This window comes from Pomacea canaliculata, linkage group LG3, assembly GCF_003073045.1.
Source record: "Pomacea canaliculata isolate SZHN2017 linkage group LG3, ASM307304v1, whole genome shotgun sequence".
NCBI classification, from domain to species: Eukaryota; Metazoa; Mollusca; class Gastropoda; order Architaenioglossa; family Ampullariidae; genus Pomacea; species Pomacea canaliculata.
The window spans coordinates 2,317,522-2,338,749 of record NC_037592.1 but is presented as its reverse complement, the minus strand read 5'-3'; the positions used below and the strand labels follow the sequence as shown (position 1 = coordinate 2,338,749).

Below are 21,228 nucleotides of genomic sequence, written 5' to 3'. Positions count from 1 at the left end.
GGCTCTTAGTTGGTTATTGTTAGCTGTCTGATTCTATCACGGTGCAATATGCTATTCATATACTATTACACAAGACCTTTGTCTTGACAGAATGTCTTGATTAATTTCATGACAAGTGTTGCTTCAAAATTACTCTGAAATAGTTTCCAGCTAAATGCTAGAGTTTCATACTTAAAATGGGTGAAGAGAAGGATAGGATGATTTATTTTTGCCATTATAAAGTGTCATTGTAATGAGACCCGATGTCTCAGGTAGAACCAACGTCTCCTCATGGTCTGAGACTATATAATAAGATTACATACATTGAATGCTTTCTTCAATGACCGCAAATTGCAAGTGAATTGTCGTTGTATTTTGCTTACAATTGGTATGATCAACAACTGTTGACGAATAATGGAGCAAATTGACCCACTATTTATTCGATAGCACGTCAAATTTAAATTAAAATAACATGTAACAGCAAAACATACAATTCATGCTTTATTACGCGTTGGTTTTGACAAATAAAACCACGAAAATGTCTGCGAATCCATCAAAACACATTCCTTAGAAGGCACCCTTTCGTCAACACAAGTCTCAGGATAGACCATAGAGAGACCTTGTTGTTTCTGCTTGAGATATCATCTCTTGCTGTACCAGAAGACCTAGTGTCCATCTAAAGAGTGCATCCACGGCTTAATTTCCCTATGCATGAGGAGACATTGATTCTATCTGAGACACTGGGCCTTGTCACACAATCACTTTAAGTCAGGATTCAAATGTGCAATTCAAATTTGGTGATTATAAGTTTTAAGAACACATTAAAAATCAGTTTTTTGCAGAAAATGTTGATTTAAAATGCTCTCAAGTCTAATTTTTATAAGAAGTGTACCTGGACAGGCCTAGGTACTGAAAGGACCATTTGTTTTATTAACCAAAACTATTATTGTGAACTTATTCTACACTTATACAGGCTTATCAAAATAAAAAACATTGCTCATGCGTTGAAGAAAGATTTTTTTAAAGAGTGATTCATAATATATTGTGTACAGTAATCCCTCACCCTTTCGCTGCTGCACAATTTCGCAGGTTTTCATAAGAAATTAATGGAAAAAATGATTCGCTGATCTACGCTTCTTTGCAGATTTTTTGCAAAATTTTGATCAGTGGAGAATATCTATATTTTATGAATTTTAAGATGAAAAAAGCCCAAAGTGTATAAAAATGTATTACTATATTAATTCTAACAATACAGAAATATAAATATATGAATTACAGTAAATAGCATATTATTTACTCTGAAACGAGAACCAGGATCGCTTGCTTGAGATGCTGCGCCTACCCACAATTGTAAACAACAGTGTTGGAATGGTTATGAAGAAAATGGGAAAGTTTTATGTAGTGTAAAAGTATGGGGGAGGGTTAAAGCCTTAATATAATGTATAAATAAATATACTGTTTCTATTTTGCGGATTATCGCGGGTAGTTCTGGAACGCATCTTCCACGATAAACGAGGGATTACTGTATTGTGAATGGAATTTTTTCCACACAAAGAAGTCTTCTTTATAAAGAATAAATAAAGGATGTGGGCTTGCATGTTTCCTTTGACTTGGTGATGTCCCCTTATTAATGATGCAATTAGTTAAATAACCTATGATAAGGATAATGCATTTATGCTTGCAGTGTGCTGCAAATAGTGACACATTTGCATGCAGAAAACATGACACTGATAAAGCATTTTCTTAATATCTGTAATCAGGCCAGTATTAATGACTTGGTGGTATGTATTTTTTTCTTACAAGTGGTAAATAAACCTTACAAAGAATTGGGATGGTGGTGGGAAAGGTCTAAAATTCTTCATTTTTAACTGAGGGTCATGGATGGGTAACACTGGTACTGATAACATTTTACCATGCATCTCAGTTGCGTAAAGATGATACAGTGATTATGTTCAGTAAAACAGTTCTGCAAGATTTGGTATTATGCCTGCAGTTTGCCTACTTCTAACAGGTTAAGAACAACTTTTGTAACCTGCTATAGGCTTAAAAAATAATAGTTATGCTTTTTGCAAGGACATTGGCCTTGTGTCCCATGGGAGGGCAAGTAAGCAAGTGCTGTGCTACACTGCCTTTCAGTTTTACTGACAGGTTTTTATTTTCCCAGACCCCCAGCACATGGCCTGCGCTGTGGTCTGGATCTTGTCATCATGTACTGTATGTACGTACATGTAGTAACAGCAAATGTTAGTAACCTAGGTACATAGTCTTTGAGAAAGCTGCTGTTCTTGTTTGCCAGGGAATGTGAGCTTTATACTTTAGGGCATCAGCCATCTATTCAATCATTATAAAATGACTTGGAGTCAAAATCTTTAACCTTTACATAACTCTGGCTCTGCATAGAATCATAAAGTGACTCTTAATTAATATCTTGAACAAAAAAGCATATTTTATTTAAAAGAGCCCTGTTTGCTGTATACCATTAGATTAAATATGTTTATTACAACTTCCGTGCCAAAAAAAAGATTTAGGAAAAAAATTACTGTAGCTGAATGTATAGTCAAGTATAAGCAATGTTTGAATTTATGGTACATGTATGACAAAGGGAATTGGTAACTAGTATGAACATTTTTAATTTAAGTTTTTTTTTTTTTTGACTGTGACTATAATACTGAAGTAAGGTTCTATCTTTCAAGTGATTTTTAATTAAATAGATGGTGCTTCACTTTTACAGTAGAATTTGCCATGATAACCGATTCAAACACTTTGCTGCAAAATTATCAGTACTCTCTTCAGCGATAGGAAACACTATCAAATTCTACTGACTTCCCCTTTTTACAAATAATCTCAGAGCAGTAGTGGATAATGTTAGGGAAACATTACAGCTTTTAATGCTTAAAGGCAAATCCAAGTCAAAATTTTGCTCCAAAGATGCTTGCAAGTTAACTGAACATAAAGCTGTCACAGATTTGTCTCAGGAGTACATATTGAATTTTTTTAAATTATGCTTTTTTTTATGAGTTTCGCGTAGATCTATATTTTGCATGCTACTGAGGTGTGCTTGTGTGACATGGTTGTCACCAAATTCTGTTTGCATACCTTGGAACCTGGTTCCCTATGTCAACCAACAGGGCTGTTCGCTCATCCCTGTTCTCCAGACAGTCCTCTTGCAGACTTTTAGTGTTGGACGACCAAGACCTGGACCGAAACTCTGCTCCCTGGCATGTTCCTTCATAGGATGGAGGGTTGGAGTCAGGTGAAGGGAAGTCAGATACTGATGTGTCATTGCGTGATCTATAAAGTTGATCACGATCAGAGCGTTGTTGGAAACGAAGGCAGTTGGGCAAGCAAGTTGATGTCTCCTCCTCTTGACGAGAATCCACTGAGTAACTGTGGTGGCTATGTGCTGACTTGCTGCGCTTGATCCTCCGAGCTGCTTGAATTCGCTCTAACCGTTGTGATTCAACCGCATCGATGTCCTTTGGCTAGCAAGAAAGAGTGAAATATTGTTATGCCAGAATTAGATTGTGGTGTTATCTCTGTTTATACACTTGTTAACATGAATGGCTTAGGAAAATAAGACTTCAAACTTATCATCTAAAATCTAAATCTTTTTTGATCAGATGTGAACATTTTAATACAGTTTACCTACAAAAGGTAGGATTTGTTTCAAAACATACACATGGATAAAGTAGGATGAACATGGTGGATCAAACGTAACATCAACCCTTAACGAATGGGTCATTCCCCTTGATTGTTCAGGTCACCCACCCCTGTCTGTCATATTCCATACTTTTTACTACAAAACTACGCAAAAAAGGGACAGAATCTGGTCATTTAGCTAAATGAATCTCATTTAGAAAGAGAAACATGGGAACATGGAGACATCAGTTCAAGGCCTAGATGTGTTAAAAAACTGTTAAAATTGGTGGGCTTTTTTGGGTCTAAAATAATTTGAAATGTTTGAACTATCTATAGAAACATTGAACTGTTTGCAAAATGCATAGGTATACAATGTGAATGTTCATAATTTTGGAAGGTGCTGTCTGTCTAGAAAGTCACAGGAAACATTGTAAATATATACATATTTTTTCCTTAGCCACCACTTTTGTACATATCCACCCTCCTTTATGTTTACTACAATTCATTGATTTGTGTAGTTAACTTTCTTCTCTGTAAAGGGCGAGGGCTAAATGGAAAAAAGCATTTTCTTGCTTATTTTACCTAGCGTAAATAAAGAATAGTCATTGTCAGTTGTCATTGTCACCAGTAATTTTGAAAGTATGGATGTGTTTCTGAAAGGGAAAATGCAAAATAAATAAAAGATGCCAGGAAAAGACTAGCTTGTGAAATTTTGTAAGGATTACAATGCGTCGCTGGCTGGTAAAATCTCTTGTTTTGGGAGGCGACCATCATTCCTGCTACTCCCCTCAATGTAATGAGGATTTGGCCACAAGTTCTGCATCTGTATGCAAGGGATAGTTATGATACTGACTTGTCCACACATTACGTCGTTGCCTCTGTAACCAGTTATCTAAGATAGATGATCTTTGTGTTTAAAAAATACAGTGTTGCCATCCCCTTTGAGATTACTCTCTTAATAAGGGGAAGAGACCCATAAAGAATGGACTGTTATATCAGTTTCCATTGGTCACCTCTACAAACTGGCAGTCTGGGAAGAGAGGAAGGTGTTTTGTGAAGGTTATTACTAAAAGTTTGCACTGCGGTTTGAGTCGAAAGCCAGCTGGAGTCGTTCCTGGTCCTGGCAGGCACTACCGCAACGATTCATGGCCAAAAGATCCTAGACATCGGAGGAAGCTATGTTGTTTAGGAGAGCTGAGAGGTGAACCACGACTGTAGGCGAAGTAACCTACTCGTGGAACACCATTCTTGGCACAACACAAGACATGCTGTCTACATTTTTGCGGCGTCTATGCTACTGGCCATACTGGTAGTCAGAGGCGACCTTTGGGGGTGGCGATTAGGGCAATAGCCCCAGTCCTTGCACCTGAGAGGGGCCCAGCGATAGGATATGTGTGGTATGGTGTATAGCCTTCACTTACCACAGGGCCCCCCTCTTACTGCCTAGGGCGCCTTTGTTGGTATTGCTTTAATAGTGATGGCATTGTAATGCCAAGCCTTCCCATATAGCGCTTCCAGAAAAAGAGACGCAGGGCAACGATGAGGACAGGGTGGTTGGCAACACCAGAGCCTCTAATGCTGGTGCATGAAGAAGTATGTAGGGTACTCCACCGACCCCATCCGGCCCGCAGGAAAGGTATGCAGAGGTCGTTTGTCGCGCTACCTGTGTGATTGCTTTCCAGTCTTAGGGTAGGTGGAAGGCTGGAGCTTGGCTGGCTGGCGTAGCTGCACACGTGCAGGTTGTTAAGGGTGTAAGCGGAGGTTATGAGTGCTGGTGGCCCGCCTCTTCCTACTTTAGAGGTCCTTTTTCTACCTGTTCTTCCAGGTGTGGCACACACCGAAGTTTGCCTGGCAGCAGTCTGCCAAGCCGCATCGTGAACACTGCCTACCATACCTCCCTAGAGGCAAAGTTCACTTTATTTATGTAGACACGAAACAGCATTAGCTTGTCCAGAAATATTTCGTGTTAACAAAAAATTTCAACCATTCAAGCTATTTTCCCCAAATACAACTGTCGAAACTAAAGTAGTAAAAATGGTGAATAGCTGTAGTTTGTGGCGGTTAAACCACCGCTACTATCAGCAGCTGTGAACGTGTGTGAAGGGATGAGGGAGGTGTGTGGACGGACGGAAGGACGGACATATCGTGTCTGGTAGGCGGACAAGAGAACAGCCAGCACAGCGGGCGTGAGGTGGTATGAAGGACGTGAACAGAAAGTCGCCCAGATAGTCGTTTTAATAAGGGAGAAGCGAGGCAGGTTTTGCTCTCCCCCCCCATAGACCCCAGAGAACAATTTCATGCCATGGTGACACAGGGGGCATCTTTACCACGTGTCTTGCGGCTCCTGCCGGATGGTAAGCATCGCGCGTAACTATTGCAGCACTAGTACTCTGCCTCAAGCATTTTGCTCTTGTCAAAAATTGTATTTTAGAAGGCAAAGGTTTTTTTGTAGTGAAGTTATTTGCTCGTCTTTAGTTTTTTCACATTTCTTTTTATTCGCTCGTGTGTATGTGTGCAAGTATGATGCACAATTAATTAAGTTCGTCAGAAGAAAACAAAATTAAATTCGTAAATTAAATTTTCATGAAACGTTCGTCGCCGGTGTTTTTCGTGATGACACAGCCTTTACTGCACCTTTTTCATCTTTCTATACGAAAATCGAAACTCTGCATCTTTTCTCCCCGTTTCCCGCCTTTCTCCCTCCTTAATTCCCTCACCCACCCTTCCCTGACGCCCTTACGAGGTACTGGGTCAAAGATCTCAACGGTCGCAACTGTCGTTGGCGTCACCTTTTTAAGCACAGGTGGAAATCTACCTAAAGTAAATCTGACTGCAAAAGAAAATAATAAAGTAAAAATATTCGTAGGACACTAGCTACAAATTACCATGGGGAAAATCTTGAAGCCTAGCCAAGTATCTCATGGTGCTTGTTTGCTATCGGATGTATAACCGTTGTAGTTGCTTTTTCTAAACACTGCCTCCTGGTCTGTTTATACTGAAACCTAGCCGGGGGACACAGATGGAGTCCGGGCTTGCACGCGCTGGTATGCTAGTGTGATAAACTTCGTGCACCTTTCTTTACTCTGTAATAAGATTTTGTTGTAAATGAACTGAACGCACGTGCATCTGTGTTGTGGGCGGGGTGGGAGGATGGTCACAGCTTTGACAGCGCTCAAGACCTAGTCTTGCTGTTGACTGATGTTTGTGACTTTTTTGTGTGCAGGATCCAAAAGACACCCCACCGCCCACCCGAGTCGAGACAAGGGATGAGAGAAAAGAACGAAAGGTAAGTCGCCAAATGGTTTCCGGTGATGTGGAGTGAAAGGTTGAAAGCGTGAGCGGTAAGGCGATTGAAATTTAAGTCATTGCACTGTGTATTTGATTACAAAGTAGGAGGCATGCAGACATTGACGTTTTGAGGTAGATGGTGTTGAGCGTGAAAGGGAGACCATCACATAGGCGTTTCGCCAAGAAAGATGAACTTCTCAAGCTGGTTTGATGTGTAAGCACAAACAGAAGTGGCTTAGCACACTTCATCGAGCGTCTTGACATCAAGGGAGGGGAGAGTCTAAATAAAGCATTTCATATGCTACAGATGGTGACCACGCGCCCGATCCTGCCATCATTTTGCGCAGCTTGCAAGAATCCGACAATGGCCAAGATGTCGCACGCTTCCTAACACTAATGTGACACAGATTGCGTTAGCTCGCAGCTTAGGTGGACCTTCTGTGTCCCCCACGCCACCCTTGCACCTGGACAGCCCAACAGCTACTTACTACGCGATTCTTAATAGTGGCAGCGGCAGGCGGCATCTCGCCGGAACACGAGAATTAACGTGGTGGTATGTCGTCACACCGGAGATCTGTCGTTGGAAAGACCTCCCTGGGAGAGGGGAGGGGTTCGGGAAGGGGGAGGTAGTGTTGGCAAAAGGTTTTCCTCCGTGTAATAAAAGAGTCCCTTGCAGTAATTTGGCCATGTCCAAGCCCTCACCTCCCAGAGCTCTGTCCCTGGGTCGGCTGCACGCCATAACCTAGCTGGGGGCCTAATTCCAGAAACAGAGCATGTTCATTATTCAGAGCAGTATGTGATGAGTTTACTTTCTGCTTTCTCTCAGCCTACTCCCCGTCTTGTTGTCTGCCAACGTTAGCCCTACAAGTACGAACTGCATTTGCTTATATATATTTTTTTTAATTTTCAAGATGCATTGGCATCGTTTCGTCATGTGGTCGTATGAAAACATTTCCATTTGACTTGTTCCTCGTGAACGAGTTTTTCTTCTTTTTTTTTTTAATCTCCTTCCTTTATAACGTTTTCCATGATAGTGCCGTTGACAGGTCGTGTTCTGTTAGGTTATTCTAAATACTAGACAAATAACTCATCATGCCAACGCGCGAGGCCGCACAGTGTGTGGCAAGTCTCTTTGGCCGCTGTCCATGTCTGCAGTCTTATGCTTCCAGATAGTGTGTAAATGTCCGATCTTGCCTGTACGAGGTTCTTTTTGATTTCAGCGCAAGGAGCGTCAGGAGCAACACGCCTACAAACTGGAGCAGGACCTGGCGTTGTGTAAGTATGATGTCTGCTCTGTATGTTGTGTCTAATAACGACTAACAGTCATAGTCGACAGCATGAGTATTTAAAAGAACATTTGCAACAAAAAGCGTTAAATTTTGTTTAGAAACAAGAACACAGAGATCAAACAGACAATGTTTACGGGCCAACTTGAAGTGAAGGATTGATAATAAACAGCGAGCTCATGTAAGTTCCGCGTCTCGGTCTTGTCTGTGCTGACGGCTCAAACACGGTAAGTCTACCTACGTCTGACGCACGAGGTGCTGATGGTGCTGGAGAAGTGCCTACAGGCTACGATCGCGTGTCGTTAGTCGCCGCAGCCGCGTGTGTCCAAGAAGCAAGACCCGATACTAAGCTCTACTGGACACGCAGCAACTGTCACCTGTCTTTCTACACTACAGGTCTTTTGCGTCTACACGCATGTGGCACGCGCTACGCATGGATAAAACATTAGAAAAGAGAAGGCAGAGAATTTGACATCAATTATTAAAACTTCATTTTCTTTGCGCCGTGCTGTGTTGGCGGCGGCAAAGTTGATTACTGCCACCAGGTCCCCAAAGTGGCGATGTTAGCGCTTGTGATAGCTGACATTTGTCGCCAGGTACTAGGCGTAGTCATCGACGTATATCCGAGAGTTTTCGGGGTTTTTTTTTTCTGGCAACGGAGGGACAGAGGTTGTGACGCGCAAGTAGTCGGGTGCTCGATGTACTGCCTTACAAATCAAACAGCCAGTTATTTGATGTAACACGATGATTCGGACTAACGATTGTGAAACGCAATCGGAGGAGAACTGATTGTTTGATGCTAAATTTATCGTCGAGGGTATAGACGTGGATTTGTGGACTCCGCCATCCAGTCTCTCTCCAGTTTTATTCACAGACAAAGCACTCGGCCGATGTGTGAGCGTGGCCAGCCGGCCAGCCACCCAGCCGCGTCTCTGCGCGCTAGCAAACACGTTCGTGCGTAGACTCGTGCTGGAAAAAAGCGGTCTGCAAGTCTGGCTCCTGCCGCCCACCAGCACTTTTTATGGTCCTCGTGCAGCCATGGCCTTTGACCGCATTTTCCCCGGCACGAGACTACGCACGTAGCGTGTTAAGTGGAGTGTGTGAGGGGAGTAGGGGTAGACTGGATGGCACAAATCCGAGACCATCGATAAAGGATAAATTTAGCTTAAGGGTTACAAAAGCTGAGGGGGAGAGAGATGTCTAAAATTGAATTAACACAACTGAGAGCAAATGAAAAGCGAATTGTTTGACCATGATTGGGAAGAAACATTTCGTGCAGGCACGGGGAGGATAGTATGTTAACAGCAGCATGCCATTCGTGGGTGGTGGATGATGACGGTGATGGAGCACATAGTGTGAGGATAGTGCCAGTGAGCTGCGTTCAGGGCGACAAGGGAGCCAGCAGCAGTACGTCACTGAGCGGAGAAGGGGAGATAAGTGTTTGCCCCCTGATGATCGTAGCTGACAGGGTTGGGAGTGAGCAGAGACGCTGGTACAGGGAGGCCAGTGTTGCGAGTAGTTTTTTTTTTTAAAGGTAGGAAAGAATCGTTCTTTAAAGTTGCTCGGGGAACGGTTGTTGCGAAGGGTGTATTGGAGCATGTCTGTGGTCAGTATGTGGGTGTCCTTGGGGTTTCAGGGGAATAAATCTTATCGTTACACGCCGGATGTGTATTGGGTTATTTTTTAAATAAAAGAATTGGTTAGAGTATGGGAATAACTTGTTGAGGGATCGAAAAACGCGTGCACTGACTTAATGGAGATGCAGCGAGGGAGAAGCAAGTAAAGATAAGAACTTTTCTTTGGTGAGTAGAGGTGAGGGTGTGCGCTCTCGTGCTTGGCTGTGAGGAAGGATGCGGAGACAAGCCACTTTAGGTGGGTGAATGGCACGGACTAATGTTGCCATTTCGAGACATTCGACCCAGTTTCATTTTTTTCCCTCGCCAATTTAGGCCTGTAATTTTCTGCTTGTCACTACAGTCACATGCCAAGTGTGATGACATGCGTATTACGATAATGTAGTTAGATGACTGGTGTTGAAGCCTCTCTTTGAGAGAGGCAAAATGGAAAGTGTACCTACGTGGAGCAAGTCCCAGCTTAGGGTTCGTGACAGTGTGGCACTAGGGAGCGGCCATGTGTTTGTGCGGGAGTTGTGTGCAGGTTGCACGCGCTTCTATGTTCATGCTATCGAACCTCTGAAATTGTTATCCTCACTCTCCCTTGCCTATCTCCGCCCACACATAAAATACACGTACCGTTTGTGACAGATGGCCTTTTCCCCTTCGATCGATGCACGATATAACGAAAAGGGGCCTGGGGGTGGGGAGAAGTGGGTGTGTATGTGCATGTGACATGCGCGGATCGTCTGACAATAGAAACAAAACAGATGTGATGGAGGTAGTGCATGTGACCAGTTGCATGTCGATGCACGTGAAAAGCTTTTCTTCCCTTCTCTTCCCTGGTTCTAATCTTGCTTTTAATAATGCGCCGATGTGCTCGACAGCTGCTGGTGGAGATCTCTTACCAATGAGGCAAGAGGCAATGAACATAGAGTAGCACACGGCCTGGTCTTTGAATGACTACTGTGTGGTTTGTCACAAAGCCAATATTGTTGTTCAAATTAAGGCTTGCAATTTTTTAAACCTATAAAATGTCTTAACAGTTTCAGCGAATGAACAGGCAGTTCAGGAACAGGAGTCGAGAGCTAAACGCTCATGCAGCCATGCGTGGAGAAACAGATGACTTGGCAGTATGTCAACTCGACGTGTCTAGTGTTGAGTACAATCTAATAAAGAAACGATGTGATCGATATGACGAGAAAAAGGTACGACAACATAAGCAGAAGGCTCTTGCATATGGTAATGTGCCCTCTTGGGACCCTTTTCCAACATACCATGCAGCAGTAGGGAGCCTGCCTCGTGTGTAACAAAAGGCCTCGCCATCACAAGCCGCCTCTCTCCTGCTTGTAATGAGTGCGAAGCGAGGCCAGTAATCGGGATGTTATTGCTGCGCTGGGGGTCTGCCACTAATAGGCTCTCACAGAGCGCAGCCAAGCTATTTTCTCCCATTGGTATTGTTGACAGTAGAGATCACTCCAGCACCTCGTTTTTCTTTGTTTTGTTCTTGGTTGTTTGTTTTATCACGAGGAGCAAGTTCTCTAAAGACTAAACCAACTGCACGATCCATTAAGTGACTACTGGAATGCCGTGTCCGATCAATTATGTTTTGGGATAAAGGTCAGATTAAAGGTTGACATCATGTTAGGGTCCACCCCTGACGTTTTTAGGGTTTACACTAAGTGATATGACGCTGTACCCACACCCTTTTCGAACAAGCAAACATACAAACAAAAAACTCCACTGACCTTACTGGAGCCCGTAAAGCATGCGATGGCTGAGAAGCAAGATGATGTAAAGGACAGTTTATAGTTTAAACAAACAAAAGTTCTCTTGCTCGCTCGCCCACAGACCCGCTTACTGTTATACCTTGGACATGCGCAAAACTTGATGTAAACAAAAACAAGGGACTTTTCTCAGCGGTTTCACGGTAGCGCGCTGCGTTTTTATTTTTAACCCATCCAACGCAGGTCACGTAAAAGTGAGGCGCTGATAAACCCTAACGGAGCAGGGTGTGTCCTGATAAAGGAGTTGGGTTCACTGCTCAAAGATTGGCAGAAGAAAGGTAGCTTTTTTCCCATCACGCCCATCCCTTGACACTAGCGGGCTGGTGGCGGGAGTAGCTGCTGGGAAATGGCTGTACACCTACACTACGTGCTTCAACGTAACGCTACGTCCTTGAGCGGAAAAAGTGGTGAGGGGGTAGCGGGTGACGGTACGTAGTGGTCTCGTGACGTTAGCCGTCGCCACGGCGACCGGAGGTATGGGATGCTGCCGCTGCTGCAGGCATTTTGGTGTAAGTTGGCAATGGGCATCGACAACTGGATCTCATTACCCACCGCCGTCATCTCCTCTTGTCTTTTACCTCCCTTCACCATCCCCCAACTCCCTGCAAGCTTCATCCCTCCTCTTCCTGTTATTACTTTCCTGTTTGACCACAGACGTGTCAGGGTAGTTGACGTGTCACGCTTTACTGGTCACGGGTGATGTGGTGGGCAAGTGACTTCTGACTTTCGCCCAAAGAAGAAAAATACATTGTTTTTTGTTTTTGTTTTGGTTATGGATTAATCACAACGATGGGTTATTGAAACTGCCGCAGTAGATGTTGAGGTAGGGTTGGTTGATCGTTTGGGTGCTATCTGTCTGCCAGTTATTGCGCCTTTAATTTTGACATTTGTTAAAGCTTATATTTTCTGTGCGCATGTACACACCCAAGGATCCAACACCATAGTTACTACTTTAATGTTACCTGCACTCGTTTAGCCAGTGGACGAGATTATAGCGCTCATTTAGAGAAAACTGCAAGACTAGCCAACACAGGTTATGCAACATGCAAAGAATCAGCGAGTAAACGCAGCAAGACTCACATCTTTGGGAGGCAAAGGTTCATTCGTTGCCACTTTTGTCACACTTCACCAACCCATCCCTGCTAGTTTAATTTAAAATGAGGGATTTCGGTAGTTCTCACCTTGAGGCGGTTTTGCACTATGAGAGAGAGAGAGAGGGATGATGGAGAGTCACCGACGGTCAGACTTGCGAACAGTGTATACAGTGTCCTAAGACGAGATCTGAACCAGAACTATTTTTCTGCAATGTTGACAAGTGAGTGTTACACTAATGGGCATCCCGGGATTTGAATCTGACTACATTTTTCGTAATAAAACGAGCGGAAATGCTGTTTTTTGTACGATGATATTTATTACCTATAGCATTACGCCAGTAGGTTTAGGGACTAGAGGAGCGTGAAAGCTATCTCACCATCGCAGCATGGTGGCTGACTGATAGAGCCACGGCCCTTTGATTATTTTGGAGCCTTCTTTTCTCCCGCTCACACTCTTTGTTTTTGCGGGTTTTTTCCTCCACCCGTTTTTGCCCTAGCGCAAGGTAGAGATGTATGGGGATCAAGTTGCCCACAGACTTGTTGTGTAGTGTGGGTAAGGAACGAGAAAAGTTGGGATGGCGGCCCGTGCTAACACTGCAGCGCGCGCATCAATAGTCTGGCAGATAAGGGAAACGATTTGCAGGCTGTTCTGTAGACGCTTGTAATGCTGGGACTGATCCGCCCTAACACCCTCGTTTTGTCGGCATCGTCCGCCCGTCAGGCAACGGAAGCAGCTTCCTTCCGATAGCTTTCCAGCTGCTGCTTTTTACTCCGCCGGAGTCGCTCTTTGGGGGGATGGGGATGGGGGAGAGGAGGAAATGATGAAAGAGTGCGGTAATTGGTTAAACACTTACTCTCTTTCTCCGACCAGAGCTGAAGAGGTCGTTGGCATGCACTAATCATACGCCTCTGCAGCTGGTTTTAATTAGCCGCAAGCTTTTATTTTGAAGGACTTGGATAAGGTGCCGTTCACACGGTGACGAGACCTGTAGCCCAGTGTCACGGTCACTCGCTGCCCGGTACAGAGCATTGTCATTTATTGGTGACACCTAACTTTACTTTGATGTCGCCTGAGCTGATGCACTGCAGCGACTCGTGTGCAGTTGCTATGACGTAAGATGAGGACTGAGGGAAGATGAGAAATGACGACGATGCAGAGGGACAAAAGACACTTGAAACCTTGAGATGACTTGTTTAGGGCTGATGTAAACGGAACATCGCATACATCGTCTTACCTTTTTATTATAGAATGTATTTTATTTGTGTGAACATTTGTAACTGGCTGTGAGGTGTATGTCTATGTAGCTGAGTCAGTATGCGTGGATGTAAGTCTATTCTGATTTATGAATTTTGTGAGACCCCCACCCATCGTGGGCCACTTGTACTGCCGACGTGACACCCGCTCTTGCTGTGGTATCTGGGTGGCTGGCAGCTACATGGTGTCTGCTTATACACACTGGACAAGTATGTTGGCAGCCCGTGTACTGGCAGCATGAAGTGCAAGGCAATCACACACGGGGCTCTAATTAGCCGAGAATGGTTCCCAGATATACTAGTTTGTAAATGGCAGCTGCAGAAGTACGTATGTTTGGTTGTCATGTGACCTCGCCCTAATTGTTCCGACCTAGATCTCGCAGCGGTTATTACTTAGCCGTCCGGGCTGTTCCAGAGGAGGATTGGAGTGGGGAGGAGGAGAAGGGATAAGGACCGCAAAAGAAATGCAGACCCAGCTCCAGAATTACTTTTGGATTGTGTTTGAATAAAGTTCATTGTAGTACCAATTCTCCCATATCTTGTAACGACGTTTCTGCTTAGTTGGCAAGCTACAGAACGACCATCAGAATTTTCACCTGGGATTTTTAAAGAATGAAGAGATATATAAAGTACGCTTGTGCCATGGCAACACCATATTTCGGGGTTCTCGCAATAGGTGTTAGCTTTAGTGATGTCTGAAGGTAGAATTTAAATCGATCCGCGACACATTTTAGTGCAAAACCAATAAAAACGCAATTTTCTGAATTAAAACCGAGCTGCCCATGGGGTTCAATCCGAGCTGCTCTCGACACTGGCATGCGCGAAGAAAATTTAACCACTGACACACCATTCCTCCTACTTTCCGACGGCTGAGAGATAGATATAAATAAAATAATGATTTTGTCTGTTTGTTAAAACGGTTGCAGACTTTTTAAATTTCTAAGTTGATTTGTGCTAAATCGTCAAATGTTAAAAAACCTGCTTTTAAGAGGGTTTGGAGGGGGAAGATTTTGGAGGGGCGGTAAATTCGCACTCGGGTAGCGCGTGTTGCTGAAATGGTTTATCTCCCGTGAGCAAGCCTGGGGGCCAGCGGCGGCTGACGTCACAGCGGTGGCTGGCGGCGGCTTGGAGAAGTTGGCGGCAGTCTCGATGACTTTGTCGGCCCTGTACCCAGTCGTCGTCTGAGGGTGCTTGAAATTAATGCGGGGGAAATGCGCGGAGGTAAGGTTCTCGTAGTGTTTCCGAGGGCGTTCACGAGCAGGCTTCTTCAAGTTGTCTAGAGGTATCTACCCGTAGCACCTTCTTCCTTCCTGCTGCTGAAGTGGGTAGCAGTGCCACTGTGAAGTTTGGTTTTTTTAAAACTACGTAGCGACAGGGTAAAGGGTCCAGAAGTTTATGCAAGCATTATTTAGGATGCAGTCATCCCCTTATATTTTTTGTTTTTATTTAAATTTTTTCAATGTTTTTGATGGAGACGGGAGAGAATCTTTTTCAAGGTTGAAGACAAGAGCGTATCAGTGACACTTACAGCCGCTGAGATTGCTTTGTACTTAATATCGTCACTTACAGTAGGGTGAGATGATTGTGTGATATGAAGTCGACTCACATCTGCTCTGTCGCTTATTGCCTGACCTGTGCACTATGTCTGTGATTTACGGCCTCATTTCGGCACGCTGAACGAAGGGTACACGTGTGTGGCTGCCAGGGTTTTTTCGTTTGTTCTTGTGGTAAGTGATTCAGTAGGTACTGAGTAGAGTGCCACTTCTTTACTCCGCAGATTTCAGACAAACCTGTGAAGAAAGAACTGCGGCCACTGGACTGAGCCTCGCGTCCTCAGTGAATGATTGGGGAGTGGGGTGGGCGAGGAGTATGAATGTTTTTATTTTCCGGCTGAGCAAGCCTGGGGGCAGTTAACTGGCCAGTTATTGTCATCATTTTCTTATCGTCAGTGTGAGCCTCTGTCTTGATTTCCCCCCCTCTCCTTGGATTATACACCCTGGCTGCCTTTCGTCTAATCATAAAAGTCCATTTTTAGTCAACAACAGTACGAGTCATTTTTTTTTTTTTAACACACGAGAGTCTTTGGTAAATACTAGTTTCCGTCAGGACAGAATCCAACCATCGTGAAAAACAATTTTTGAAGAGGTAGAAACATACAAATAATAACTCGACTAAAAGCGGGCTGGGTTGAAAAGGTGACAAAATAATATAGCGAAATGCAGGGGTGGACACCCCATCGTGTTCTGGCGCCATACAATTATCTTTCATGCTTTGTCTCCAGTGCCACTCGGTGATGGTGGAGTCGTCTTCACAAAAGAGCTTTGATTGGAATTTGTTTCCTGGCTGTGGTCGGTCGTGCACGACCTGCAGCGTGCGGCAGCTCGATGGGCCGTGGGCACTGCTGCAAATGGGAAATGACGTCACAGGGGAACGGTTGTTTCAGTGGACGAGGATATTTTCAAATTAGATGGAACGGATATCAACAACAGGGAACACTGTTGACGGGGAAGATTTGCCTGCACTGTGTGTACGTGTGTGTGTGTGTGTGCGCGCGCGCGCGCCGGCGTTAACTAATATTGATTGTATTTGACCCGACAAATATGTCCGCCTTTTGTACTGTTAATGGAAGGACCCGCGTGTTCAGAGAGAATGTCATGCGAGCGTGAAAATGAGGTTATGGGCAAGTTTGGAGAGAGAGAGAGACAGGAGACACAAATGGCGAGCCTCACCGACTCGTACGCTGCGTGTCTCTAGGAAAACAGCTGTCAGCGGTGCCAGGTTTTCTAGATAAACGATGCCTATCATGGACTAGATAGATATATTAAACTGTCAGGTTGTAGAGGCGAGAACGATGCATAGGAATGATAAAGTAGTCTTGTTAGACATCCTCTGACTTGATAAAGTGCGAGGTCTGTACTCGTGGCCACGCAGAGACCTGTCTCGCCAGACCAATTCTTTAAGTGCAGAAAGGAAGTAACTGCTTGTCTGCTCCAGAACTTGGAAACATGACCTTATCACACGATTGTGCAGCCAGTCGTAGCCTCCAGACGCAGGTGTTGAAAGCGAGTAAGGAGTGAGTTGTGGAGTGAGCCACACGTCGCGAGCAGCTGTTTACGGCACGTTACTGGACGTCACAAGACACACGGCACAGACACGTCACACATTCAGGTGGTTAAGTCAGCGCGAGAAATGTCAGCGAACCTTCGAAGAGAATAAGGTAGTTATGTGATTTGTTTAGAGGGAATAGTGTGGATATGTGACGTGTTCAGGGGGAAAGTGTGCAGAGTGCAGATAGATGTGTAACTTGAGGTGTTAGGAAACACGAGGAAACAGGTAGGTATGACATAGAAACTCCACGTGTGGAGAGAAAGGGAGGATCACTTACAGCTTGTTCGGGATCAATAACAACTGTGTGCGGTCTCGAAATTAGTCGATCCCACAAGACAGTATCGCCGTACCATAGCAACATATTGTAGTGCTAACCTGTTCAGATCAAAACAAAAAGTTTATAATGACGGTGAAGTACTCGCCTTTGACCCCAGGTTTGTTATGAAATGCGTGGTCTACAAATGTGGCCACGCACCAACATGACTTGGGGTACAGAAATCCTTTGTTTAAGTGCAGGAGAGAGAACCGTGCTCTTTTGCTCCAGAGCTTAGGAACATTTTAAGAGCAGAGATAGCTTCCATATAAGCCTTTGTGAACACGGTGATGAAAGTGAAGCCGGGGAGGGGGAAGTATAGCATTTGTTGTCAAATAATTATTGCACCTTAACCCCCACCCCACCCCAAACAACGACAAAAAACAAGCAGCTAAAAGTAATACACTTTGTTATAATTTAAAAGCGCGAAGTATAGTCTACTTCCGCTGTTCGAAGACTTAACCCACAAGAATGCTTAGCACAAATGGACCTGGTATGCTGCATTCTACTTGTCTTTATTTGGTTTTGTTCCTGTGTGAGAGAGGGAGAGGCGTTAGCCGGTGTAAAGGGCTTCTGGCAAACTGTATAGGATGTTACTATTGTTGTTGTTGCACTTGTGTAGTGATGTTTGGAACTTGGTGACACGTTACAGGCACTACATATCTTCTGGCACTAAGTACCTACAACCCAGTTGCTACTGAGCGCTTTTGCCAACAGACTGTTTTACTACTCGCTGTTTGCTTTCAGGGGATCCAGCTAGCGTGCCGACTGCGACTTCTGACCCCTACAAGACGCTTTTCATCGCCAGAATCGTGAGTTTCATTGTTTTATTTTTATTTGATTTATTTATTTTTATTGTATTTTGTTTGATCTATTTTCATCGTTTTGTTTTTCCCTCCACCACCCCCAAATCCCCATTTCGGTTGCCAACACGTTAAGGTGAATGCGTACGAAACTGTTGGTTATTTCATGCCTCTCTATCTGTATGCACTCTACTGTTTGTATTCTCACAATAGCAAGATGGAGCCCCCAGTGTTCCTCTCATGGCCTCCCCGTGCCACACCGAGGAGGTCAGCACGGTTCATACAGTTGTGGGGGGCAGGGGAGGGAGGTGAAGTCATTAATACTGCGCGGTGCACGCATGACTTGAGTCAACGCCAAACGCACTGCTGTGGCCAATCGTAGCCACCCGCTGCTGGCGGTGTCAGTCGGCGTCACGTATTATATTCGTATTCTGATGAGTAGGACATCACAGTGCAGCATCGGTCGCGCTGTGTTAACAACAGATGTCGACCCGCCCAACCGCGAAGTATGTTAGTACAGAGCAGATGCCGACCCGTGCCCCGTAACCAGAGACGCTTGTTGACATGGCGGTTACCGTTTCTTGCTGTCGGTGGCCAGGGCCGATCGGAACCCGTCACTGTTGGTCATTTTAAAGCATGCAAAGAAAGGAAGGCACGCACCTGTCGCGTGGCGATGCGGAACATGTTGATGAGGCGGGGCACTAGCAACATCCAGTTTCCCGGTCAAGGCCGTGGCGACCTCCCAACACGTGGCAGTCCCCTCAGGTTGGAGCGTCAGCAACGCTCACTATGTCCTCCTTTTTTTTCGGCTTTGGGGTCTAGCACTTGCCGCACTCTTGCCTATGTCACTGACTGGAGAAAAACATTCTTTTTTCCCTACTACTTTCCGACATCACAAGCAGCAAGGGAGTAGGTTACTATTGTCGAGCAGGAAGCTAAGATCCGAACTAAGCAGCAGGTAGACAAAAAGTTTGGATCCTCCTCATGGCAAGCCCCCGGCACGGCACGAAGCTTGGCGTCACTTGTTCTTCATTACCGCGCAGTACTGATAACGGTTTCCACGCTTGACGACCTCGCATCACGGGTGGGGGAGAGGGAGCACCTGACACTGCTTGCGCTCTGACCTAGTGGCAGTGACAACACGTGCGATGCGTTGGCACCGTGGCATGTCCTAAAGGAAATGACACGTTGGCTGCCGAAGTGACTACAGGGTTGGCAAGTGTGTAGCTTGCCCCCCTTACCCCTGTGATGTGCCTGCCATTTGTTCCTCTACCTCCTGCTCGCTCGCTACGATGCCAGATTGCGTGCTATTATGTGTAATAATCTCTTGCTTGCTGCTGTCTACCCACGTTCTCCTGCTGCCGTGTCGTCTCCACTGCAGTTATTTCGGGTTTTTCTGCGTGTTGTACAGGTACTGCTTCTGGTTGAGTGGGTGGGTGGGCGGAGGAAGCCTCTCCCCACCACTGCCTCGATGCTGAATGTGTTGTGTAGTTGTTCAAGTTGCGTTCTTCCTGTACATCCAGCTTTTTTGTGCGCGTTTGTCTCACTTGGAATAAGCATCAAACAGGCAAAGAGGTTCGGCGACCGTCGCCAGACTGTGTTACACAGGTCCCGTCCGCTACCAGGGATAACTTCCGGTTTGGTGACTGGAGCCCATGATCTTTAGCGGTCTCGATTACAGGTGTATCCCACTTCTCTTGATTTGCGTCACCGTTTGTCACTATTCCGTACTTGCTGCACTTTGTGAAAAAAATCACACTGGCGACGAAGCATGTCCACGCTAACGGTAACATGAGAAGGGAATACACACTCCTACACGTGCATTGTCACAATGACAGCCGCTGTGTGAGAGGAGGATAGCATCCCGGAAATCATCTGGTGTCCTCGGTCGCGATGCATCGGTTCGTTTACTTCGGGGGACACCTGTGATGCGTGCGCCGGCTTACATCTGAGCGCTTGTGGCTTCTTGTTGGCAGGAATAACGGGCTGAGTTGTAGGTTGAGCTTCCTGTAAGATCCTGCAAACAATTTTCTGGACGTCAGGGTGGTTCGCGTAGAATAGAGAAGTTCTTTTAGAGATGTTTTTGACCTGTGTAGATGATGACCTGGATGGGGCGAAGCATTTTGCTTGATTCCTCCCTCCTCCCCCGCACCTCCCAACAATCCCTTCACTGAAGCCGATGCCGCCAGCTGTGGCCTTTGTGTCGCATGCTGTAGATGCAGGCGCCAATTGTAGCACAAGACAAGAAGTGCGGTTTCTATTTTCAGGGGCTGACTAGTAAGCGTCCTGCACTCATGTATACCCAGGCGCAGGGTTTTCTCAGTCACATTGCAGGGCGCCTGGGGCGCACGTGGTTTGCATGCTGCCTATAGAGTGAAGATGCACACTGCATATACAGAAACGCCAGCTCGGTAAAGTACCCACGGGTAGAGGCCAGTTACACAGTGCCACACCAGTAAGCGGCCAGGTCAGGGGTACAGAGGACTCCACCGCAACCTACGCTTTCTCTGTGGGTGGCAGCTGGGCAGTGGAGCCACACGTCGATTCACACCTGGTTGCCACCTAACCCTTCCCTGCAATTAATTTAATAAGCGACCGGCTGCATTGAAAGAGGGGTGGGGCTTTTAAAAGGCCCTGCCTCCTGTTGTGCATGCCATTCATAAAATTGACCAGATCAAAGATGGGGCCACGGTAACGGCTGTCCGTCAGTCTTGTGTCAACGTGCTTGGACAGGTTTGCGACAGGCACAGAGCAACGCGTCCAACCGCCGCAGCACTTGGCGTCAACCCGCTGTGGGAGAGGTGCATTACTGTACACTCCACATGATGTTGCTGTGGTAGAGGTCGGGGTTCACTGAGGCTGTTGAAGGAGCGGGTTTGATGCTGCCAACACCACACGATGTTGACTCTTTGTAATGCCTTCCCTCCCCACCTATGCACACGCGCTCACACACAATGGGTTTGGCGTAATTTTGATTGTTTCTCTTGCTCATCCGGAGGGCAGGACCAGGTCGGATAGCGGGCTGCTGAAGCAGTACCTGGCCATTTGGTTCACCTGCTCGCCA

General features: G+C 45.5%; 2 protein-coding genes across 5 annotated transcripts in view; one reads left to right on the top strand and one right to left on the bottom strand.

Moving 5' to 3' along the window:
* Positions 1-21,228, top strand: part of LOC112560092 (U1 small nuclear ribonucleoprotein 70 kDa-like) — a 69,713-nt gene that overhangs the window by 1,027 nt on the left and 47,458 nt on the right. The window contains exons 2-4 of the mRNA XM_025231667.1: positions 6,842-6,904; positions 8,127-8,181; positions 18,109-18,173. Of these exons, the coding sequence (XP_025087452.1) occupies positions 6,842-6,904; positions 8,127-8,181; positions 18,109-18,173 (183 nt within the window). The remainder of the gene's footprint in view (positions 1-6,841; positions 6,905-8,126; positions 8,182-18,108; positions 18,174-21,228) is intronic.
* Positions 1-21,228, bottom strand: part of LOC112560091 (potassium voltage-gated channel subfamily A member 2-like) — a 63,590-nt gene that overhangs the window by 14,575 nt on the left and 27,787 nt on the right. For 2 of the 4 annotated variants that reach the window (XM_025231665.1, XM_025231663.1), the window contains exons 1-2: positions 18,825-19,533; positions 3,076-3,461 (exon numbers count right to left, since the gene is read on the bottom strand). In XM_025231665.1, the coding sequence (XP_025087450.1) occupies positions 3,076-3,461; positions 18,825-18,875 (437 nt within the window). In that variant the 5' untranslated portion in view covers positions 18,876-19,533. Of the gene's footprint in view, positions 1-3,075; positions 3,462-18,824; positions 19,534-21,228 lie in introns of those variants that run through there. The other 2 variants (XM_025231664.1, XM_025231666.1) reach the window with 1 other exon arrangement.